This window comes from Amblyomma mixtum, chromosome 6 (assembly GCF_055824585.1).
Source record: "Amblyomma mixtum isolate Tamu chromosome 6, ASM5582458v1, whole genome shotgun sequence".
Taxonomy (NCBI): domain Eukaryota; kingdom Metazoa; phylum Arthropoda; class Arachnida; order Ixodida; family Ixodidae; genus Amblyomma; species Amblyomma mixtum.
The window spans coordinates 6,472,339-6,496,967 of NC_143017.1; the positions used below are offsets into that span (position 1 = coordinate 6,472,339).

At 49.5% G+C, this 24,629-nt stretch overlaps 1 protein-coding gene and 2 long non-coding RNA genes across 4 annotated transcripts; all 3 read left to right on the plus strand.

Annotated features, from left to right (window-relative positions):
• The first annotated feature begins 13,796 nt into the window (after nucleotides 1–13,796).
• On the plus strand, nucleotides 13,797–16,424 carry LOC149338128 (uncharacterized). The gene is made up of 7 exons (XM_089547503.1): nucleotides 13,797–14,276; nucleotides 14,777–14,891; nucleotides 14,949–15,117; nucleotides 15,178–15,550; nucleotides 15,781–15,954; nucleotides 16,074–16,149; nucleotides 16,219–16,424. Exons 1-7 carry the CDS (start codon nucleotides 13,971–13,973, stop codon nucleotides 16,407–16,409), a joined length of 1,404 nt encoding a protein of 467 aa, XP_089403629.1. The 5' UTR covers nucleotides 13,797–13,970; the 3' UTR covers nucleotides 16,410–16,424.
• Nucleotides 16,425–16,985: 561 nt separating this feature from the next.
• On the plus strand, nucleotides 16,986–17,713 carry LOC149338129 (uncharacterized). Its single transcript, XR_016283708.1, has 3 exons — nucleotides 16,986–17,173; nucleotides 17,254–17,451; nucleotides 17,537–17,713. It is a non-coding gene; the product is annotated as an uncharacterized LOC149338129 (long non-coding RNA).
• Nucleotides 17,714–17,742: 29 nt separating this feature from the next.
• LOC149338130 (uncharacterized) lies at nucleotides 17,743–18,470 on the plus strand. 2 transcript variants are annotated; one of them, XR_016283709.1, is made up of 2 exons: nucleotides 17,743–17,915; nucleotides 17,995–18,470. It is a non-coding gene; the product is annotated as an uncharacterized LOC149338130 (long non-coding RNA). The 2 variants fall into 2 exon arrangements; XR_016283710.1 differs by having other exon boundaries at nucleotides 17,743–17,856.
• Nucleotides 18,471–24,629: the final 6,159 nt, after the last annotated feature.

A 24,629-nucleotide genomic window follows, 5' to 3' on the forward strand; every position in this document is an offset into this window, starting at 1 on the left:
CGTGCTGAAGGCATGTTGCCAACTTTAGTGCCACTGCAACTGTGCCGACTTCAAAAACATGCGCCCAGAGTAAAGAAGTGGCCATCATTTACCGGCCACGTGTCTCAGTTCATTGGAAGCCCTTGCTATATAAAACAGGTCATATTACGTCTCTAATATTAACACAAGCAAATATGAAAAACTTCCGACAGGGTACCCAAGTGTGCCAGTGACTATTTCGGTAAAATCACATGCCCTTTTCTGGTGCTTAAATAATTCGACTGTAAGGGTCTAGATTTTTATCTCATTCGCCAGCAAAATGGCAGGCAAACTTACTTGCTAGAATATTTTTCAGCGAGAAGTTCGCTGTCCTGGCCACTGTCCTCACCTGTCTGATTTCTTGTAAGCAATTCATGAAAATGAATAACCGCGCGCCATGAATCCACCAATTTGCATGAGTTTATTAGGCAGCGTTCGAAAACCTTCAGCGGTCGGGGACCAGTACCAATGGGGTGAACGATTCCATCGTTTTGTTTTAAACAGCCCTTTATTGCGGACGGTCGTAGGCCCAGTTCTCGATTGGGTGATGTTCGCCCACAGGCAGTCTCAGTAGAGCTTCAAGGGCAGCCACGTCCGGATCGACGGGTTGCCGAGCCCTTAGTGCCCCTTCTGTAACCTGCAAGTGAAAAAGTGCCAAGATAGATATAAAAGAGATTAGGACCGCCGCGAAACTCTACAGAATCCGTCGCGAGCAATTTTTTTACTTTCGGTTCCGTGGGCACAGGAATTGTCGACGGCCTGTATAGGCTACGAAAGTATATCAGGGCAAAACATGGTTGTGTCTATGACCTCTCCCCACAATGTTCTTTCCATGCTCCGGGTCGTGTGCACGTTGAAGGGAGTCTGGAAATTACGCCAGCTAACACCAACTTATGTTGACCCACCAACATGCACTCTTTAAATTTTCGAATATGGATGCATATTACCACAGCACAAGCGCAGGGATTTTATTACCGCGGCATGCCGTTGTCTGTGCCACCATGATGTTAGTACCGGGAGCCCGTTGACGAGACACAGCTTCATCTACATGACGGCCGTCATATAAATGTATCGCGCCTAATTCTTCGGAGCCATGGCACACAAGCAACGAAGGCAGAGGAAGGGCAGATGCAATTCATAGAAAAACACGTGCTTATGAAGCTGATTGCGTAGAACTTGCGCGAATTTTTCCACTGGCAATGCAGCTGCAGGTAGCAGCGCAAATGGATCTCATTCGTGATGAAGTCCACAGAAGCATTGGAGGTTGCCCATGCAATGAATCCATACCAAGAGCATCAAGTCCTGACATATACGCCGCCGCGATTCGAAAAGGCCCTCCCACCAGTTGAGCAATTAACGGGAGACCGCCAGATGCCAGATTGCCGCACCACCATACCAACGATGAAGCAAAATGAGATGCGAGGCTTGGGAAGCTCCCAACAACCGTCTACTGTACCTTCACTACTGTGGGGCCGGACACGTCCTTCGAATTCGCGCATACAGGGATATCGCACTGCATGGCATCTCTTCTGAGGCACTGCGACCACACCGAGCCCTAGACAGGTATCCCGAACGGTAGACCAATACGTGCGCTGCCAGGATGTTTCACATTGGGCTGCCTGACCTGCTCCTCAACACCGTCCTTTCCACGCTGTTTTATCGCCGGGATACGCTTATACAGCAGCTGTACAAAGATAGTATTCAACTCTTAATGCGAATGAAAAACGAAACAATTGAAGGTCAGTTTTCTTCCGGTGAATGGATGAAGATCCTCCAATGAAGGAGAGCCATGATGCCACAGCCCTATCGTAGCCTAGTCTAGATGAAATGAGACTCCACCATAGAAAGCCGATGACTGGCCAGTGTTTGCTTGCACCCATTTTATCAGTACTAGTGACAGGCTCATTGGAGATCAAAGCCCACCTGTGCATAGGAGGCAGATACTGCAGCCGGTAGGCCGAGAATACTCTGTCCGACAAAGCCAGCAAAAGACCCCAATCTCAACCTGCTAATAAGGCATACGCGCACCCTCCTTGAAGTGATTATGCAGCACAGTACGGTTACTGCTCTGGGGGATATAAGCTGGGCGATTGGTCCTCAGAGGACAGTACCGATAGCCTAAAAAAGTGAAGAAGACTTGGAACAGGTCAGAAAGTTGCATCGCGAGAGGCCACTTTATGTCCCGTTGGGAAGGCGCAATGCAAGAGTAACGTTTAACGAACGTACTTGTATGTTAACCACGTTGTTCAAAAGTTTTGTAGCTGCAATTTGGTGCCTGATGTCAAAAGCTCTTAGACAACTATAAGTTTACAGCAGCCGACAGCGGCGATAATTCTGCCCCTGGGATACCGCCCCAGCACGCAATTCGTTATCGCCTTGGTGTTCCGTTTTTTTTTTGTTGGCGCCAGTCGCACCGCAGTCTTGACGGACGGACGGGCTGCCGCCACCACCACACACGAATAGAGGAGGTCATGGTGAATTACAACACGAAGACTCCTAAATACTGTTCAGGGGATGAGGAGAAAAGTCGGCTGTCACCAGAATCAGGCAGCAGCCCATGACTTGTTACTGAATTCCATGAACAATTTTAACATGAAAGCATTACTAGCACCATTGGCTGAAACTCCGTCTCTTGGTGGTGGAGCTGTCAACACTCGGTGAAAAGATGAGTTCATCACCGATATCGCCGCCACAGCATGGGGAGCGGCAGCCCAGCAGAGGAGTGATTGCTGATGTCAGGCCTCGGCGCGGTTGAGCGGAACGGCCAGGGTAACCGGCTCCCCTAGCCGAGGCACCACCGGGCGCAGGTGGGCACATGGATTTCCTATTATAGGAGAGCTGGGTGGGGGCGCAGTAGTGATTGATGACGACAGATTTGGGCACGCTGAAGCAGAAAAGCCGTTCGTGGCGCAGGGGGGGGGGGGGGGCATTTTGTTGCAATCACGCAAGCGAGGCATCAGTTGATAGGCGGTTTTCTTAGTGCAGCAGAGATGAAGTTGTCGGCGAGCTTTATACCGGGAAGGGGGTGAAACTCCCCCAGTAACCACGATCCAGTGCCGTACCAATTCCTCCTAGAGTTGTTCATAGCGAATAGTGTACGAGTTTTCTTTATGAAAACGAACTACGGAAGCACGCGGGCACAGAGGATGTTTCCATGTCATCTGCCACACGTGTGGACTGGTGCGGAATCGGGCCCACTAGGGGAGTTTGGCGGATGTATCGTTCTCCACCTGCTGCGCGCTGCCGCGCCCTGTGCTTTAATTGCTTCGGTTTTCACACGCCTTTTTTGTGTTGTGGGAAGTTAAAATTGGTTGTGCTGCTGGTCAACTGTGGTAATCACAGAGCTGGGCCAATGCATGGAGAACAGAGAATATTTTGTAATGGTTTTACTGACACATATATCATTACCATTACTTTCAGTCAAGAAGAGATATTTCTCAAACTACAATATATGTGCGCGTTACAGCATTCTCTACAATACAGATAAAGTGTCGAAGGACTAGAGGTGCTACGTTTATGTCAAACAGTGCAGCTGACATTTTCAGTCTATGATTTCGTTCGTCATTCATGTACGATGATTCCAGCACGCAATAAAGAACGATCAGTCAGTGCACAGCGACAGGACCAGTTTAATAGAGGCACGGTGATCGTGACAATCGGAGGTAATTGGTTTATTGGTTTATTGGGGCTTAACGTCCCAAAGTAAAGTGACTCAGGCTATGAGGGACTCCTTAGTGAAGTGCTCTGGAAATTTTGACCACCTGGGGTTCTTTAATGTACACTGACATCGAACAGTACACGGGTCTCTACAATTTCACCTCCATTGAAATTCGGGACCCGCGGCCCAATCAAATCTGCGTCTCTCGGGCCCGCAGCCGAGTGCCGCAACCACTGAGCCACCGCCGTGGGGCAATCGCAGGTACTTGCATAACGATTATTTGCAGACCAAACCCGATGACTGCCTCGGCAGCGGCAGTGACTAAACCATTGTTCACAATCTACGGCGCCGAAATGACCTGTGGCTCCCGAGAAAACGAGCGCAGGGAGCGGTTCCCATAGTACCTGTGGGGTCTCCTGCACTCTACACAGTTTCGAAGGTCACGAGCACAAAACCAAACGCCACCACAGTTGCACAGAACCGACGTCATTAAGACATACAAGAACATGACGCCAAAGTCTCTGTGAGCGGCACAGCAAAGGAGGTGACAGCACCCTAGATAATGCTACCGACGCAGTTAGCGAAACACGCAAGGGATGCGTGGCGGTTGCAACGGACGCTCGGGTCAGAAATTCAAAAAAAATTAGAGAGTGGGAAAATAGCCAGAAACCTTTTCTCCTCTCAGAACTAACTTGCGGCTAGATCTTATTTTCTACAGACGTTAGCGACAATTCCTCCTGTAGTTACGTTCACAACGGATAGCGTATGGAGTTACGGCTTCAGCTGAGGTTTCAGCAGTGTTACGACCCAACTTGAGACCCGCGATGATAACGGTGGCGGATTCAACAGCGGAAAATTCGAAAGGTCGTTTGACCCCAAAATGACCCCACCAAAAAGGATGACTAGCTGAGAAGTGGTCGACGGAGCTCTTCCCACGCTCGGCTCGGTGCCAACACCTTCGCTTCTAGAAGCGACCGACGATACGACAAGGGAAGGAAGGGTTCACCTCGTCTGAGAGGAACCGTAGAGAATCAGAGGAAGCCAGCGCAGCTGCGGCCTCGGCGCCATCATGCCACACCTGTGTTCGATGGACACTAGCTGCTAACAGTATTGTTGCATCGCAGTGCGAAAGTGCGGCAGACTTACGTTTCCTTCTCGCCAGTTCCCATGGGTGGACTCTACAACAGGTGTCTTCGTTTGCTGTGCTGTGTAGTGCCAATCTTTGTGTCGCGACGAATTGCCGCCTCGTGAAAGGGCGGAGCCTTGGGCTGTTTAACCTGCGCTCAAAGTGAGCACGAACGCTCTAGGCCCTGGGTAAAAGGCTCATCCAGTCGCTCGACATCATGAACACTTAATTTTTGTTTTTTTGCTCTTTTTCTTCATTATGTAAATAAGTGTCTAAAAAAAGTGCGATTAAACCTGCTTCTTTTCGTATCCCAAACCTTCGAAGCTTAAGACCGTTTCCTCATCCCGAAAGAGCCCCCCTGGTGATGCAAGAACTGGCCACGCTACCTCGAACCGTAACAGCAGTTAGCCTGTGCGGAAGTGGCTCACGCTTTCTACAAGAGAACGCACAATCCCTCTGCAATGTTACTAGTCTGCAGAAAGCTATAGCGGGTGCTTGTGCAGGTGCAATGGGCTGCATGGGGTCGTCCTTACAAGTGCTTCGACTCTGCACTGTCGCCGCGACGACGTAGAGAAGCGCACAAACGCAAGAATGCAGCCAGACGTGCCAAAAGAGCAGCGCTCGCTCCTAAAAAAGCGAACTCGTTGTCTCCGATCGAACGACATAATCAACGTTCTGCACAGTTAGCCAAGGAAACGCGGCAAAAGCGAGACGACGTGGAGGAGTACCGTCAATGGGAAACGGAGGCTAAAGAAAAATGCCTGCTGAAGACAAAGTAAATTTTGCGCGCACTCCAAGGTTTTACCTCCGGTTTGCGCTCGTGTGTCGCCGTGTCGCACTAACTTGGCAAAACTTTTACGCTGCTCAACCCTATTTTTAGTACATCGGGATGTTTTTCTCTTGACTTTTAGATCCCTGCGAACTGGCTTCCTTGGTTGCCGACGTCGAGTGTCGAGCACGTGCACTTGAATTTTCCTTACACTCCCAGATTTTACCTCCAGTTCGACATTGTCGGCAAAAGCGAGACGACGTCGAGGAATACTGTCAATGGGAAACAGAGGCTAAATGCAAAATGCCTGCTGAAGAAAAAGAAAATTTTGCTCGGGGCTCCAAGATTTTACATCCGGTTTGCGCTCGTGTGTCGCCGTGTCGCACAAACATGCCCAAACTTTTACGCTGCTGAACCCCATTTTCAGTACATCGGGGCGTTTTTCTCTTGAATCTTTAGATCCCTGTGAACTGGCTTCCTTGACTGCCGGCGTCGAATGTCGAGCACTTGCACTTGAATTTTGCTTACACTCCCAGATTTCACCTCCATTTCGAGATTGTGTGCGTCATTTATTTATTTCGTCAACGTCTTGCCGCGCCACTTCTGCCATAGCATGAAGCACCAACTTGTCTAAAGAATCACTCTACGAAGAATACCGGCAACGGGAGGCGGAGGCCAAACGCCAAGAGCGAGCCCGGGGCGAGAAGTACCAGCAACGAGAAGATCCTGCCTACTTTAAGCTAATAGACTAGAGCGGCAGCAAGAGGTCGAGGCTAGACGTGAGTTAAGTTGTGAGTCCTTCATCGCAGCTACAAATCGTTTCCTCGAGGCGTTCGCTCAGGATCAGCTGGGCAGTGCATACAGTGTGCACGACAGACTGTGGTTTGCGGATAATAGGATACTGATTACTAAGGTATCGCACCTACTGCTCCTTTAACATTACCCGACCAGAACGTGGCCTCAATCAAAGTCAGGTCTTCAATGCCTAGCATCCCATCGTAACAGCATGCTTCCGAACATTGCAACTGTGAACGGACACATCTACGCGAGAGGCCGGCTCATGTGGCCGGTTTGAACCTCATTAGCGAAAAGTTGATTTCTGAATGTGACCTGTTGACGCAGATTCGCAGGCTGCTAAACCATACTTACGACCAGTTGCCAATGAGTGGTCCAATGGTGAACGTGTCGGTCGATGTCGCCGGTGCCGGGGGGATGCTTCAAAACAACTTCGAGAACGACCAGGCAATCCACGTGGACTTCGAACGCTTACTAACTTACAATGCACCCTACGTTCAAGTTATAGCCGTTAAAGGAGCCCTTATCACGCGGCTTCAGTTTCTTGTCCAAGGCGTGCTGCACAATTTCTACACATTCAGGATCGACACGGAGGCAATCACTGCTATCTGCAATAACCTCAACCACCCTACCGAAGATAACACCTCTCCGAGGACCTCGATGACATTCACGAACCTTTGAATATTGCCAAGGCCATGTCCCTCGGGCACCAGACGGTAGTTGTCCATGAACATCAGAAGCTCACCTCCAGGTAGGAGACTCAAGCCTCAGCACAATCTTTGATAAAGAAGCGGAAGTGATCGTTTCCGCAAAAATACGTAGGACAAGCCTGTAAAATCAAGCCATCGCCATTGATCATAGTTCCGAGCAAGTGCAGAGGCAGAGAGATGCGCTGTCTGCTACACCTTGTTACGTACAGGCGCCCATTGACTTAAAGGAATGACAAAAAGCATAGTTGGGACTGCCACCAGCTGCTACAAAACGACAGTCATCAGAACAAGATAATGCTCTCGGTGCGTGTACAGTGGCTGACGATAGCTGGTGCGCAGCTCACTTTGACTGCTTTTTCGCCTGCGTCCGATCGCGCGTAGAGTGTTCGCTCGTTACCAGGGCATTTCTCAGAGTTTGGCTCTCCGATGCGGCATCGTGCACCCGGAAAACGCGTTGCAGCTTTGTGACCACGGGAACTCGAAATTGCGCGGCTCACCCATATGAGCCGAAATTTGAGGCAGCGCTCTGCGCTGCTCATATATTTTTTTTTTTTTCAGATTGGCAGCCTTTAAAGAGAAACTCACCAGGTGCGAGAGCTTTTTCAGCTTAGCACGCAATTTTGAGTTCCCGCGCTAAGAACACTGCAGCGTGCTGCCCGTGCATGTGTGGCTCCATCCGAGAGCAAGAAGCGTAAAAAGCGCTCACCTAACCAGCGTGCTGGCTACACGGAGATCAGGCAAGGTGAAAAAGATATCAAAGCGCCAGATATTGTCAGCCGCCGTAATCTTACCGAGAGCATTATCTGGCACGCGAAGACTATCGGGTTGCGGTGCTGGCGGCACTGTGAGCTACGCATTCCATTATTCATGTTAGATGTGTGGGCGCCTGTACCCTACATTGCAATGGAAGCCATGCGCCCATCGGGTCGCGAGATCTATGGCCACGGTGTTTCGATATAACCGCAAGGCTGGAAATGTGACTCGGGTCAGCTAGAAGGCTTAGGACTTCGCCGAAAGAGCTGGTCAAGGCGTACATGGCCGGAATTCCGAACACGGTCACGTACTAACATCCACCCAAACAAGACGTTTTTACAATGTCACAACTTGGCAAACCTTCTGTGCTCCCCACCGTTTCAGGTGTAGAATTTCACGATAAAGAAGCAAATTTTTATAAAGAGCTGACACTGGGCGAAATCTGGCCCCAAGAAATACGTAACGGAGTAGCTGATATCTCCTCTGCTGAGTGGTAGCAGCGGCGTTAGCGCGCGTGTGGGCGGCAAACTCGCGTGGAACCATGCGACTGTCGTCAGCGCTACTGTGCTTGCGAGCGCGCGGCGTATTTGTTAGAGCGCACACTTTGTGTTTTTGCGTCTTTCTTGGTCTTTTACGTGGAAGTCATGCGGATTCTGATGACAGCATAGTTAGAAGTGTTTTTTTTTGCCAACTAGTACTCTATATGTACAGCTTACGCTGAACGTGCCGGACGGTGCCTTGAATTGCGCAGTTCGTGAAGAGCCGTGCACGCTTTGTGGCCGGTTGGCTGTTCTGGCACGGTTCATGTCACTCTTGCTCTCTGTGATAGTGGCCAGGTAAGAAACGTTTATTTTTGCCAAAGTACGCTTCATTACATGCGGTTTCGGTGAGCACGCAGGCCGGCAAAATATTGTGGAGCTGTGAAAGGCACGCCTACCTGCTCGCGGGATGGCGTCAACCATGGCGCCGGTCGGTGCACAGTTAACGAAAGGAGTGCTCATGCCTTGTGCGTTTCCCCTTGCGGTTAGTTTCGCATGCTTGCGCGTTGAGTTTTACTGCGAGGCTGTGTTTATCAATGAACAACTTCTATGCAGTGATATTTCTTGACGTTCGGGTGAAGTATGCGGTCAAGGAGAAACATTGGGAAACGTTTCAAAAATGAGCATTTTTGCGTTCTTAGTTGGGATGCATGTAGTTTTCAACACCTCTAGGAACAAACGGTAGCACATGAAAAGCTCAAAGCCCGCAAACTTGTGCATCACAGACTCCGTCGTCTGCTCCAGTGGAAACGTGCATTGCTCCAGCGTAGTGACAACAAGGGAGTGCGCTTTTTAAAACAACCGGAGAATAAAGTAAACTCGTATGCTTTTCTAAAAGCTCCAAGACCTGAAGCTGGTGGGCTGAAAGTTGCCTTCTGCGCCTACCAGTCATGCAAATTTCACCCGCGCAATTCATCGGCGCATTTCTTCTCAGTGCTCCAAAACACTGAGCAACTGGTTGGGAGCCCGTGTTGTATCTGTCCCAGTGCCAGATATTTCCCAAACAAAACACACAGCTCGAGGCAAAAGAAGTATTGAAGTTTAGGTGGCAGAGAATAACGTCAGGGAACGGTGGGATGCTTGTAAATTATTGAGAGGTATCTTGTAGTATTGTGTGGAGCATCAATGTTCCGCATGCGACATTCTTAAACGCGTGTTTTCCTTGTTGTTAATTTCGCCGCCTTCACGCTCTTCGCTTGTTGGCACAGTTTCTTGTGTAATGTTTATCAGAACTACATGTGCTCGAAATTTACATTTTTCAGCTTACAGTGCCCCGTTGTATTAAAAAACCACGGCTGTGAGCAGTGTTGCAGTAACAAAGGATGCAAAATAAGCGCAAAATAAGCTTGGCGATGTGCCAATTGGCGACGGCTACTTTATCGCTGCTTGGTTTATGTGCCTCAAAATAAATGTGAATTTCACAAGGAACCTGGTGTGTTTTCTAGATTGGCACAGTTCGACGAAGGCCGTTTAACAAGGAACCTGGTGTTTTTTCTGGATTGGCACAGTACGACAAAAGCCGTGGTGCAGCCCCGGTGATGGTAGGCGTAGAGCGGCCGGAATGTAATTTTGGATCTTTCAGGACCTAATATAAATTGATAACTGTAGACAATACTGAACAGGAAAAAAATTGCAGAACGTTTAGGCTTCGCCTATGTGACCGCGTCTGGCAGGGCTGCCAGGAGTCTACGGGACGCCATCGCCCGTTCGGTGCGACGCCTCGCCCGTTGTAAAAATCGAATATTGGCTTTAAAGGAAGAGCTTTACGGCCGGCGTTATTGCGACCGGGTGAGAATAACGGAAATCCAAGCCAAAGCGTTATTGCTACCCGGTGGAAATAACGAAAAGCCGGCCCAAAGCGTTATTGTCACCCATGGATTGCCTTGGCTTCGTTTATTGTTGTCGGACGGGATTTGAGCCGCCGTTTTTGCATCGTTTGCTTGTTTGATCAGCCTCTGTCAACGCGTGGACGTGTGATTTCGGGGTTGCGCTCGGATTTTAGGCGGTGTGGTAAAGTCATGCAGGCGTTTTGCATCATTCTCACCGTGTATATGTGACCTTGGCTTTTGCATGGCGCATTGTGATCGCTTGATTCGTTGTGAAAGGACTGTTGTGTGCTTGCGTTGTTTGTGTGCTCGCGCTTGTGCAGTGCCTTCGAAGACGCTCCAGCTTTCTCCGGAAAACCTTGTCATAATTAATCGACCGTATGAAAATGCGCTTTCATTTCGCGTAATTTATTGGTTGGGTGAGTGGGCATATGTGCGCTCATCCGTTTCGAGCATTCATCCTGTTTGCGCAGAGGATATGGAAGTCAGTACTGTGAACTCATTACAGCGTGGGGCCAGGGTCAGAAATACGATCCAGGCACGGCGGTTTTGCAGTCCCCGAGGCATTCGTCTCTTGAAGCGAACAGCGGTTCCGTATGTGCAAAGTGCATGGCCACACTATTTGGAGGGCCACAGCGTCCGACACGGCCGCTCATCGCAGCCAAGTGACGCAGGAGAAGTTGGACCTGGACGTGGTGCTTCGCGTCATCTGCCACTTCGCTTCGATGCGCGGCCGTGTCAGACGCAGTGGCCCTCCAAAGAGCACAACCGTGCACTCGCGTATTCGTACTAAGAGTGGACGACCCTGTACATTCCAGAAAAAGGGCAGAAGTTTTCAGAACGCACCAGGTGAATATTGCCCACGTGCTAACTAGAAAATTGCGCGGGGATCTTGCAACTGTTAAAGATGCTCTGCTTCGTTCGAAGTTCCCCGGAATCGTTTACCCTGCGACGATTAATTCAGTCTACGTAGGGGGAGACAGCTAGAAATGTACCAAGGTGACGATGTCGGCAAGAATCCAACAGCCTCAGGTGTTGTGGCAGAACATGCACAAACGGTGTGAAATTGCATGGGAGAGCGTGGAAACTTTTGCCACTGAAAGAAATTTGTAAGCGTGGCTGCACCTGGAATCCTTTATAATATAGATGATGCTGAAGACAGTGAACAGAACAAAGGGAAACCTTCACCAGGCCTATGCAGTCATTATGGTGATTCACTTAGTGAAGGAGCTGCTTCTTTCATGACCGGTCCTTCATTGTGAACAAGGAACCTGTTAAGGTTCTGAAATGTCAATCAACGTGTTTGACATGGTCAGTTACCAAAGTTTCATTCTACTATTAATGTAAAATGGAAACTCCATGACAAAGTGTGCCCTATGCGCCGAAGCTAACAGCAGTTGTGCCCTCCACAATATATTCCACAGTTAACATCAAAAAAGTGGCCAGCAGGTTCGGAATCCCTAATTGTTTTTACTTCTGTTAAGCTGTCTTGCCTGAATCCACACATTTTTCGTGTTGGCATAAAGCATGGGTGGCAGAAAAGACATTCTAGAGAATTGGCGTACTGCAGTGGTATTCTGTGGGAATACTTAATTCTATCGGTGGCCTGTCAGTGCTAGATGGCCTGGAAATGGAGTGTACCCCCCCTTTAAGTCACATTCACTTGTCTGTGAGATTGAACATCTTTTAAGAGACTAGGGTACTGGTTATAATAGCATAGACATGATGGCACGTGAACATCTTTCATAACTGGCTTGTCTTTTGAATTTTTAATTTAATTGCAGTATTGCTTTGCATTCAAGCCATCCTAATAATGATTAATTTCTTTCTTTGTACAGTGCTTCAACCAGTAAATAAATTGGCTGTAGCTTATTTTTCATGTTTTCATTCCTTGTTTGTGTGTCTTAACTACTCAAACTGATAAGCTTTCTTCAGTTCTAAGCCAACTTTCTCAATAATAAGTCGCCTTGTAAGCAATGCATATAAGCAGAAGTAATTCTCAAGGCACGTTTCATTTGGCCGTAAGTGTCACAAAGAGACTCAAGATCGGCAGGTTGGTTAGAAGCAAGGAAAACCTTTTGTTCGTAATAAGATATTTGTGTATGTTAGTTGCTGTTGGAATGAGGCCCTCGACGTGCGCATGGTCTGCAGCAATTTCATGGCACTTTGTACACTGCCAACTTTTTCCTTCTGTTAACAGGGTTTGTTGAATGCTGTTTAGAGAGCTGGGTTCATGTCTTGTTGGGACCAGCTTAATGAGAACCACTGGAACTTGCGGAAGCACAATGAGTCCTTGAACTGGAGTCATTTGATCTTGCAATTTAATGATCATTGCAATGTTGGATAGAGGTAATGCAGCTATTGCTGTCTTATTAATAATGTTACGAAGAAGACGTAGCTGGCAGTGGCACGGGGCGGAGCGCTCGCACTAGGCCAGCGGCCATTAAATCATCTCTTGTCCATCGTTCACCGTGCCTCATTCTTCGGCTGGCCACCACGTACCATTTGGTGGAGGTGCAGGTTCCTCATCGTCGTCTTGGTCCCTGGAGCATCGCCGCCTTCTGCTCGCCTTCGTCGTTGGCCGGGGGGACCTGGACTCCGCCGCCGGCTCAACCCCAGCTCGACCTGAGCAGGACCGACCAGCCGCCTTCCCCCGCCCCGTCCCCAGCCCCGACCACAAGACACGACAACCAGGACCAGACGCAGTATGACCCGACGACGACCTGAACCAAGACGGCACCCCCGCCCAAGCTGTCCGGCGAGTCCTTTAACCTTAACCTTCGGCTGTGGGCGACCGACTGCTGGACCTGAAGGCCCAGGGACAACCGTTCATCAGATCATCTCGTTCATCTTGGCGGCAAGCCTTTCATCTTCTTCTATTCTTTCTGATCATGGTCATCGCCACCTCACCATTCAAAATTCAAGGCATCGATCGGGACGATCGCTCGGAGGACCCGGGTCATGTTCCGGAGACGAAGAAGAGGGCAGTGGCGCGGGACAGAGCACTCACGCTAGTCATGCAGCCATTAAAGGTGCACTGAAGAGGATTCTTAACATGTCTTTTTGCCGCGGGAACTTGATGTACACGTTCCCAGCATTCTTAGGAGCTGCGACTTATTGCCCTGTGTGGCCGATTTCCTCAATTAAATCTAATTAACGTCCGGCTCCCGCCTTTTTTTTTTAATTCGGCCTCATACGATGGGCGGAGTCTACCAACGCGTCGAGTGCCTTTCAGTCAGCTCTGTGGAGGCTTTGCTTTGGCTTTATTTTGTTTTTTAAGTTTCCGTGAATAAGTAGTTGCATTCGTAGATAATATAGCCGCAAAATAAGCCAACAGAAATAAAATTACGCGCGGACTATTTGCTTTCGCCAATGACTTGACTGAAGTGAAATGAAAACCGCGAAAATAATCGAACTAATTTCTATTACTCTTTCTGGACACGCAGGATACAATAATTTGATAAATCCGCGACATAGTTGTGGTTCATAGAGCGTATCACTAAAAAAAAACAAGCCCGAAGCAGCCGGACTATGTTTTCTCCTCGTCTGCTGCCATAGGAGTGATGCGCCCTACCGCGGTGGCTTCGGCCTGCTCCGCTTCTTTTACTTGTCGGTTGTTGGTGCACGCGGTCCTTACTCCCAGAAGGTCCTGTGTGCCCCACTTCCTACTTTTGCTATCCTGCGACATCCTTGGATCTACACTTTTTCGTGTGATCTGTGGGACGCCATCGCGTTTTGTTGCGAGTGTTGTTCGGTTCGCGAGTGATATTTTCGCGATGCCGGACGTTTGTGCGGTGAGGTTGTGCCCTCATCGGACTAAGAAAAATTGGCACAAGGGCCTACGTTTGTTCGCCTTGCCGAAGGACGAACCGCGACGTAGTGCATGGCTACGTTGCGCGGGGCTCGATAACACCGAGACGCTACCAAAGTGTGTCCGCTTCTGCTCTGAACACTTCGAGATAAGCGCTTTCCATCGGCCCGACGTGAGTCACTCTCGCCTGCGTTGGAACGCTATGCCCACGCTTCGACTTCCCGTCGTCGATGGAACCGAGCAACAAGCCCCGAAGCGCCAAAGAGTACTGGTAAGTATTTCTATGAATTAATTTTCTTAGCATGGCTCGACAGTGTCGTTCTGTAGGATCGCTGACTCGAACATGCGTCAGGCTGAAGATATAGTTTGTTCTAAAAGTTACGTGGCTGTATCATGACGCGAATGGTCATCATTTGCAGAAGCGAAAGAAGTAACAGTGTTCCGTGCTTCGCGTTCGTAAGTGTGGGGTCGGCTAAATAAGCTTAGAAACTTTGATATACAGCTTGTTCGGCAATTTTACGCGCGCCGTACAATGCTTCCGCCGGCTAAAACGGTGCATTGTTCGCGCTCAAATTTCGCGCAGACATGGCGTTTGGTTGTAAATGCTGTGATTCACGATGCCGTGCACCCGATAGAAACTAATCAAGTTCCCAAATCGGTGTATTTATAGTGAAGGCATGGAATGTAGAGCAATCCTGAAATGCTATGTTGCACCACCTCCAGCTTTGTAAACCGAAGTGACTGATCGGCCTTTGTACAACCATCTTTCAGAGCAAGGATCTTCAACCAGATCCCTCTGAGGCAAGGCTTTCAACAGCTGCAGCCAGCAGTGGTCCGTACCAGGACAATGGTTCTGTCGAACACAGCACTAGATCTGAAGCTGTCTGTAAGTCCTTATTGCATTTCGTCCATTCTGTGTGGATGAATATTTGTTTCCCTACAGTGACGCCAGCTGCGACTTCTCCTGGCCGTGTCACAGAGGAGCCCTTGCTGCTTCCACCCTTCGTCCCGGCCACATGCAGCAGTGATCCACTTGACTGCACATCTCCACAGGGTGACAGGCTAGACTCTGACTCCAGCTACTCTCCAACCTACCATGACGATACCGAAAGGTGGGCTCTTCACAGCTGCATGGGTTTTGGGCCTAACAGTTGGCACTATTCTGATTCCAGTGAGTCATCCGCAGAGAGTACACCGGCCCCCCCAGAAGAAGAACGGCAGTTCTTGGTCTTTGAGAGCTGTCTGAGGGAGCTGTTCCAGACATGCCCAGAGTGCTCGAGGCCTTGTGAAACCACCATTACCACCAAAGGCAGCCTCATCAATGTCATCAGCATCTGTCCTCTGGAGCATGTCCGGACGTGGAACAGCCAGCCTGTCATCAATGGAAGGGCAGCAGGAAACCTTCTGCTGTCCAGCCACCTCCTCTTTTCAGGAGCAAATGTAGCTTCCACACTGAGGATGCTGCGCCACATGAATGTGCAGGTCCCAAGTGACCGGACCTTCTACAACTATCAGGATGCCCTCCTTTTTCCTGCGATAGAAAAGGTGACCAACAAACCATACTGATATATTTACCCCAGCTTGACCAGATGTTTTCAAAAAAGTTCAATTCTCGTTAGCCAGAAGGCAGAAATGAAGTTCATATTAAACGAACACACTTCTCCTGACATCACTTTTTTGTTGTTTTGTAGTAACTACCGCTGCGGTAGTGCACAATCAAACTAAGTTGTAATTTTACACTGGGCTAGTCAAGAAATGGAATAACATTTGAACAGATCTGGCTACAAGAACAAGCTGAACTCATGGACCAGTTGAACAACCAAGAGGTTGATGTCACCGGTGATGGACGATTTGACTCCCCTGGGTTTTCTGCCAAGTTCCTGACATACACCACGCATTTTGAGCAGATCAACAGAATTCTTCACTCGGTCCAGGTCCAGCTGGGGGAGGTCAGTAGACACGTCTGTGGAAAGTTGTTGCAGTAATTCAGTGATAAATATTTATGTAAGCCGTTGGTAAGTAGAGTGGAAATACAGGAATGTAATGTTTGAAACCCGTCTTCATGCAGTCGGAGCAGGCAATGGCCAGCGTGAACATGGAGAAGGAAGGCCTAATCAAGCAGCTGGAATTCTTCAAGGAGAAATGTATGGCATGCCACAAAGGTTTATATGGTAGACAATTTATCGTTATCCCACCGACAATGCATAACACAGGTATCAAGATCCGGTCTCTCACAACTGACCGTCACCCTGCCATACGAAAGCACATGCAGACCCGTGAACCGAAGATCAAGCACTACTTTGACATTTGGCACATCTCAAAAGGTAAGAAAGTTGAGAGCATGATTGAAAAGATGCTTGCTTGCACAGAATGTGCTGCAGGCTTCCCTGATATGCCTTTTTAAAATTAAGGTGTCAAGAAAAAGCTAGCTGCGGCAAGCAAGCGGGCTGGATGCAAGGAGCTGGACTTCTGGATTCAGTCAACTACCAACCACATGTACTGGGCAGCCCGCGCTGGAGGGGGCAATGCAGAGCTGGTCGTCGACGTCTGGCGGAGTATGAAAAATCACGTCATCAACCAGCACTCTGGACATGGTGGACTGTACCCAAGGTGTCTCCACAGCGACATGCCAGAGGAGACAAGAGTTTGGATGGACCCCAGTGAGTTGTTTTTGCCCTTGTCTAAAGAACTTGTTTTAAAGCATACCTTTTCCTCAAGAGTCCCAGGCATACGAGCAATTCAAGCACATCACTGAGGACAAGCGTCTCCTCAAAGATATCACACAGATGTCCCCCCATGGCCAAACGTTTGCTCTGGAGGCATTCCACAGCATCTTGATTGACTTCGCGCCAAAGTCTATGGCATTTTCTCCAGCTGGGATGCTCGCAAGGTAATATTATATTGTAGTTCTGCCCTCTGTCTAGAGGCAGTTGGTTTATTCCAAGAGTTATTCCAAGAGTTGGTTTACTCCAGATCATTAGGCAGCATTGCCATCCGATGCGATATCCTCAACTTACAGGACGCAGCTTGCCATCCTCCACTTCAATGAAAATGCAGACCGGTCCCAGGCGAAGACAAAGGAAGGCAATTCACGCTGGATGATGAAGACTACCAAGGCGCGAAAAGGCCATCACACAGTGTGCCCCATCAAAACAGCTACCACTTACAGTAAGTATTATGCTTCATCCCAAATGAGTGACTTGAGGGGAGCCTTTTGGAATGAAGTAATGTGAAGATTTCATTTCCAGAGTATGTCGGAAAGCTTGTAAAAGAAGTTATCACCAGCAGCGAGCTCTGGCAATCTCTCTCTGATGCATCAGAGGCCAACACAAGTACTTTCCCAGCACCAATGACCTCGGCCTTCACAAGGCCTTCTCTTCAGGACCTTGTGGAAGCAAGGAGGTCCCGCTTCAGCCTGGGTCCCCAGTGAGGCTAGACCAAACAAGGTGAGGGCGACAACATCCAGCGTGTTTGAAAGTCTGAACTGTCTGACGAGCTGCAAGATGTGTGTTCCCCCTTCTGCTGCACCAGAGGCCGACATAGCATCTTCGTGGCAGGGCTCGGAATCCTACTTTGCAAGTGTAATGAGGACCAATGGCTGCCAATGACATCACTCACACTGTGTCCCATGCAAACACTTCCAACTTTCAGTGAGTAACATGTGTAACTTCTGCATGAATGACATTCGGGGCGTATTTTCGAACAATATCATGCGCCAATTTCCTTTCCAGAGCGCACCTGAAAGTTTGAGAAGGAAGTTATGAGCAGCGCCAAGAGTCAGCGATCCTTCTCTGATGCATCAGAAGCCAGCATAAGTGCTTTCCCAGCACCAACGATCGGCTTTCGCCAAGGTGAGGGGGACAACATCCAGCGTGTTTGAAAGTCTGAACTGTCTGACGAGCAGCAAGATGTGCGTTTCCCCTTTACTGTAACGGAGGTCGACATGAACGTCTTGTCAGCACATACTTTTACAAGTTTCTTGCATGCAGGTCCAACCAGCTACAGATTCCCAGGTTCCTGTCTACCCGGCCCCAGATTGTATGGACATGCCAAGACACGTATCCTTTGTTGAATGGTCACCTTGGCAACCAACATCTTTTGCAGAAAAATGACTGGTTCAGCCAGATCACACAGATTTTTCTCTCGGCAGAACCTGCCTGCTAGAGAGCGCGTATCCCAGTTGGCGGATAGGGATGCTCTTATCACAGTCTGGCCGTTCTCCTCTGCAATTTGTGCAGTCACTTGCAAGACACTGTTAGCAGGAATAAACTTTGATTCAGTGCACCTGCAGTTACATTCCCCTTGACTGGCAGAGGAGCAATTGAGGCAAGTGTGATAAGAGTGGTGCTTGCACCCGCGGACCAACAGGCATACAGATTTGAGCAGGATCCCGGCCACCTACCAAGTGCCGGAAGGATTCTGCAGATACATCTAAGCAAGTCAATAAACTATTTTACAACTGCTATTCTGAGTGGCTTTGTGCATCTTTTCGTACTTTACCGCATGGCTGAAATACAGAGCTATACATTATGCTGCAAAAGAGCAATGGAGCCACCTAACTTACTGATTTTGAAACGCTGCTAGGCAAATACATTTCCTGCGATTCAGTTGTGTATGGCAGTTTGATGAGCTGCAGAACAAAATTTTGTGAAGATGTGGAAGGTTCACACCTTGTTGGTTCATGTATCAGCAGGTTAGTAGAAGTCTGAAAGTTTTGGTCCACCACCACAGTTCTGTAAGCCTTTTAAACCAACTCTTATAGAGCAGTTGAATTACAAATAAGTCTTTGCTACACGGAGACTGAATAAGCTTAGTACATTCCAAAAAAAAAGTGGTCTGGATGAATTACAATGTGCAAAAGCTCTGATGCACTGCAAGCAAAAATGTGGTATGAGGTGATCCAGTTCTTTATCCTGCCAGTGGAAAGCTGAAATCCCATGTTCGGGTGCGTAGGATGCCTACCTTTGGACGATTTACAAGGACTGTGGGTCGGCACACTCACTCGTGAGTGCACTCTTATCACCTCACTCGCGTCTGTGAGCATGAGTGGTCATGATTGGAGGCAAATGCCGCGTGACAGTGAAGTTTGTTGCATGTGCTTATTTTTTTTCTGTTGATAGCTGAGGGAATTACATATTCACTGCCGAAGGCGCTCGAGGTAGCATAAGGCACCATACCGGTGTCTATTTACGAATGACGCAGAGGATTACGCTGGCGCGAGAATGGAAATATTTCGTTGTTGTTCACCTTACTAGTTCACCGTTGGCATAGGCGCAGGTTCGCGGGTGCAGTGAACCGATACGAGTTGTGTCCGATCCTTTTATCGAATTTCGCATTACCACAGCTAGAAAGGCAGATGTCTGTTGACATGCCTCCTACACGGCTCGAGCTCTGTACACAGAGTTCCAATGCTTGTTGCTGAAACCACGACTGTCAACTTCTCAGCAATAACTAGCGTAAGGTGGGATCTCGAGTACTGCAGTGGACGCTTCTGTAACGGACACGTGTCGTGTTCGTATCAGTGCCGCGCATCAGTGATTGCATCGCGCCAGCGTCCCGCTCGGCTCGCCCAGAACGCCGGCGCGCGTCCCGCTCGGCTCGCCCAGAACGCCGGCGCGCGTCCCACTCGGCTGGCCCAGAACGCCGGCAAGCGTCGGCCCTCCGGTACAGCGCTCTTGCTCGTGCCTATAAAAGCTGTGCCTTCAATAAACAGTGGTTCATTCTTGCACTGACCATGCTGCTGTAAGCGTCGTCCCTCCGGCTGGTTACATGGTGTCAGAAGTGGCCCTTTGAGGCCTATGGAAATCGACCCTGCGTCCGGCGTGCGATGGACCTGCTGAAGACACCAGAGCCATTGCGGCTGACTGGTAACGTAACAGAAAACTGGAAGCGTTTTAAGCAGAAATTCGAGTTATTTCTGCAGGTGACGGAGACTAAGGACCAGCCCAGATCGGATGCATCCAAGGCGGCACTCCTGTTGAGCATCGCTGGCGACGACGCTTTGGACGTCTTCAACAACTTCCAGTTTGGCGACAATGAAGACAAGACGAACTACAGCACCTTGGTGAGCAAGTTTGATGCTTATTGTGCCGAAGTTAGCAATGAAGTACATGAAAGATACGTATTCCGTTCAAGAAAGCAAGCGGAGGGAGAACCTTTTGAAAAATTTGTTCGTGACTTGAAAAAGCAAGCGGCACAGTGCAACTTTGGCACGCTGCAAGAATCGATGATAAGGGACCAGATTGTATTTGGCACGTGTAATCCTCGACTACGTGAGAAGATGCTGCGGGACAACCAGCTGACGTTGAAAAAGGCAGAGGAAATGTGCAGAGCAGCAGAGACGCTAGCACAGCGGAATGTAGTTTGGCACAGAGGGGACGACAGTGTCGACGCGATTTCGAGGCGCGCGGCTCCCTCGAAAGAGGGGAACGAAGCAAAAAAACAGTTTCGTTGTCGTAAGTGCAACCGCTGGCACAAACCTAAGCAATGCCCAGCTTTTGGAAAGAAGTGTCGTTTGTGTCACAAGCTGAACCATTTCGCAAATTGCTGCGCGTCAGCCGGGGTCAGTGAAGTGCGAGAACAGCAAGACGCGGACTTTGACATCCTAGAAGTCACCACGGCAAAGCGCGAGAGGGATTGGATGGTCAAGGCTCAAGTTCGTAACTGTGCGATCCGTTTTAAAGTGGACACCGGATCGCAAGCAAGCTTGTTTCCTATGTCGATTTACCAAAAACTGCGGGGAGCAGAAGAACTGAAGCCGACTAATTCGATCCTGCGGGCGTATAACGGAGGCATCATAACGTGTTTTGGAACGTGTACGCTTGAAGTCCGTCTTGGGAACACTTCTGCCACAGTGAAGTTCTTTGTGGTGAAAAATGGGCGTCAAGCCATACTTGGGCTAGAAGCGAGTGAAGCTCTGGGGCTAGTCCAGCGTAGGGTATGTGCCGTAGACAAGACCGCAACTGATGACCTTCTGAAAAATTTCGGGCACATATTCCAGGGCCTCGGGTGTTTGCAGCAGGCGTACAGTATGGTCTTGTCACCTGAAGCGATACCAGTAGTGCAACCAGCGCGACGAGTTCCGGTGGCGCTAGAAGAACCCCTTAAAAAAGAACTTGACCGAATGGTACGTGCTGGCATCATTGTGAGGGTGAACGAACCTACCGACTGGGTCAGCCCCCTAGTTTTGGCAAAGAAGAAAGATGGCACGCTAAGGGTGTGTATGGATCCCAGGGCTATAAACAATTACATAAAGAGGCAGCATTTCCCGCTTCCTAGGCGAGAAGATTTGGAAGCCCGTTTAACAAATGCCCAGTACTTCAGCTGCCTTGATGCAAATTCGGGCTATCATCAGATACCGCTTGATGAGCGGACTTCGAGGATCTGCACTTTTTCTTCGCCGTTCGGGAGATACCGTTTTCTCCGGCTGCCCTTTGGCATTTCTTCCGCACCAGAGGTATTTCAACAGAGTATGAGCCAAGTCTTTGATGGCCTACCCGGCGTACTGGTATATATTGACGATATTTTAGTATGGGGTTCCAGTAGACAAGAACACGATGAGCGGTTGATAGCAGCGCTAAAAGCCGCCGAGAAAGCCGGCTTGACTTTCAACATCCAGAAGTGCAAGTTTAGGGTGAAAGAAGTCAGATTCCTTGGCGATATCATAGGCCGAACGGGCATATCGCCTGACCCCAAGCTGATCAAAAAACTTGGTGAATATACCAACACCAACGTCCAAGAGTGACGTTCAGCGAATGCTGGGTGTACTTAATTACTTTGGTAAATTTGTCCCACGACTGTCCGAGCGAACAACGCTTCTACGTGAGCTTATCAAGACGCGCTCAGAATTCCAATGGACAGATAACCATGCGCAGGAGTGGAAAAAACACACAAATACTGACCACCGCCCCCCTTCTTGCAATCTTTGATCCGCAACGAAAATCCAAGATTACCTGTGACGCATCAAAAGACGGCGTTGGTGCAGCATTACTGCAAGACTACAGTGGTGAGTGGAGGCCCGTAGCATACGCATCTCGTGTTTTAACGCAAGCCGAGAAGAATTATGCCCAAATTGAGAAGGAAGCACTTGGGATATGTTTTGGCTGCGAAAGGTTTCACGAGTTCGTGTACGGTAGAAACGTGCTTATCGAAACGGACCACAAACCGCTGGTAGCGATAGCACGAAAAGAAATTGCTGACATGCCACCACGAGTGCAACGATTCTTTTTGCGTTTGCTAAAGTACGACTTTGTCTTGCAGTACATTCCAGGAAAACATCTCGTTCTCGCTGACATGTTGTCACGGTCAACAAAGGATCAGGTCGAAGAAAAAGGTGGCACAACACACGACGTTGAGGTTCACGCCGTCCAGTCCTTGGGCTACATGGTCACCTCCGAAACGCTGCGGTCGCTACAGCTGGAAACTGCACGGGACTGCTACCTCCAGACTGTGATAGCATGCTTGGTGGACGGGCAGCCAGTGACAGGTGAACTCAAGCCATTTTCGCACGAACTCTCTGTCGTTAATGGAGTAGTGCTGAAAGGCACTAAAGTCGTCATACCGAAAAGTATGCGACGAATCATGTTGGAAAGAATTCATGCGGGCCACCTTGGGATGCAAAAATGTAAGGAGAGGGCTCGGAAACTTATTTTTTGGCCTGGTCTGAATGGCGACATCACTGCCCGTGTGGAAAGCTGTGCAACGTGCAGAAAATACGCGTACAGGCAGCCAGAAGAACCCTTGCTAATGCGACCCGTTCCAAAATGTGCTTGGTACAGGGTTGGAGTAGATATCTTTTCCTATGCGGGCAAGTCGTACGTGGTTGCGTATGATGCATTTTCAAATTTTCCCGAGGTCGCCACGCTCGACAACACAACTGCGGAAACCACGATCGCAGCCCTTAGCGCCATGTTCGCCCGGTATGGTATACCAGTGGAAGTATGCACGGATAACGGACCCCAGTTCTCGAGCCATGAATTTGCCACGTTTGCCAGAGCATATGACTTTCATCATATAACATCGAGCCCCCGTTATCCGCAGTCGAACGGCTTGGCGGAAAAAGGAGTGCAGATCGTGAAGAGGATCCTGAAAAAGACCCTCGACGCCCGGGAGGACTTCTGGCTTGGTCTTCTTGCATATCGCTCTACACCGCTGGAAGATGGGCATTCTCCGGGTGAGCTTCTTCAGCGAAGGCGACTTCGTTCTAACCTTCCCGACTTCGGCAGGGTGACTCGTACTACAGTAAGGAAACGCCACCAAGCCAGGGCTGGACAGCCTTTGGCAGCACTACACAGAGGCTCAACGGTGCGACTTCAGGATGCTGCTGGTTGGTCGCGTAAAGCGAAGGTCGTTGCTGAAAGCGCTCCAAGATCCTACTTGGTACAAACCAAACATCAACGTATGCTGCGGCGGAACCGCCGGCATCTGCTTAGGACGGCGGAGCAGTACACCAGTGAAAGCGACGACGACACTTGTTCGGGTTCTCAGCCCCGTACACAGCAACCTACGACACCAGCTGAATCAGGTGCACAATCCTCTAGAGTGGCCTCTGCTACAAACGGTGAGGAATCTTCTCGACCAGCAAGTGGATACAATTCTCCGTCGAGCATCCCATCGTCGCCCACCGTGAGAAGATCAACTCGGACCTCCCGGCCCCCACAGAGGCTACGCTATGACGAACACTTTAATCAAGTGCCCTAACTGTGACTGTTATATTGAAGTGTCTCATTTTGTTCTTTCCCGAGGGAGGATGTAACGGACACGTGTCGTGTTCGTATCAGTGCCGCGCATCAGTGATTGCATCGCGCCAGCGTCCCGCTCGGCTCGCCCAGAACGCCGGCGCGCGTCCCGCTCGGCTCGCCCAGAACGCCGGCGCGCGTCCCACTCGGCTGGCCCAGAACGCCGGCAAGCGTCGGCCCTCCGGTACAGCGCTCTTGCTCGTGCCTATAAAAGCTGTGCCTTCAATAAACAGTGGTTCATTCTTGCACTGACCATGCTGCTGTAAGCGTCGTCCCTCCGGCTGGTTACAGCTTCGTTTTTTTTTTCTATGGCCGGCCGTGTGCACTGTAGAGCTCTGCTCGGGCCATAATTTTTTTTTATTGGGCCAGACCCATGCAATGAGCCTGATCTACTTGGCCTAGCTCTTCAACCACACAAGCGAAGCTTGTGCGGTTGAGTGAGTGGTCATGAGTTTGGGTGACGGGTTGTGAATGTGAGTGAACATTAGTGCGAGTGTGTGAGACGACGTGAATGAGTGCTTGTGAATGCGAGTGGACATGAGTGTAAGTGAGTGCAAGTGGCCGTGAGTGTGAGTGTAGTTGAGCAACCTCTCATGGTGCTGAGGTATGACAAGGACGAGCTTGTCCTTGCCTGTCAGGCAGAGACTTTGTCTATACTACTACACAGACACTGAATAAACTAAGCACAATCCCAAAAATGGTCTGCATGCAATCTGTAAATGCTGTGACGCATTGGAAGCAAAAATGAGGTGCGAAATGGTTCACTATTTTTCAATATATTTCAATGGTTCAATATATTTACAAATAGGGAAGAACAGCTGCGAGCGGCACCGAGAACACAGTCCGAACTTCGTTGTCGTCTTCTACTCTTCCCACGCTCTTGGTCG

What these genes read in the sequence shown, in the direction of transcription:
- LOC149338128 (XM_089547503.1), top strand. Translation starts at nt 13,971, where the DNA reads ATGCCGGACGTTTGTGCGGTGAGGTTGTGCCCTCATCGGACTAAGAAA. An exon ending in TTTTTCCTGCGATAGAAAAG is followed by an intron (nt 15,551 to 15,780) that starts GTGACCAACAAA and finishes ACATTTGAACAG; the next exon opens with ATCTGGCTACAAGAACAAGC. An exon ending in GGAATTCTTCAAGGAGAAAT is followed by an intron (nt 16,150 to 16,218) that starts GTATGGCATGCC and finishes TGCATAACACAG; the next exon opens with GTATCAAGATCCGGTCTCTC.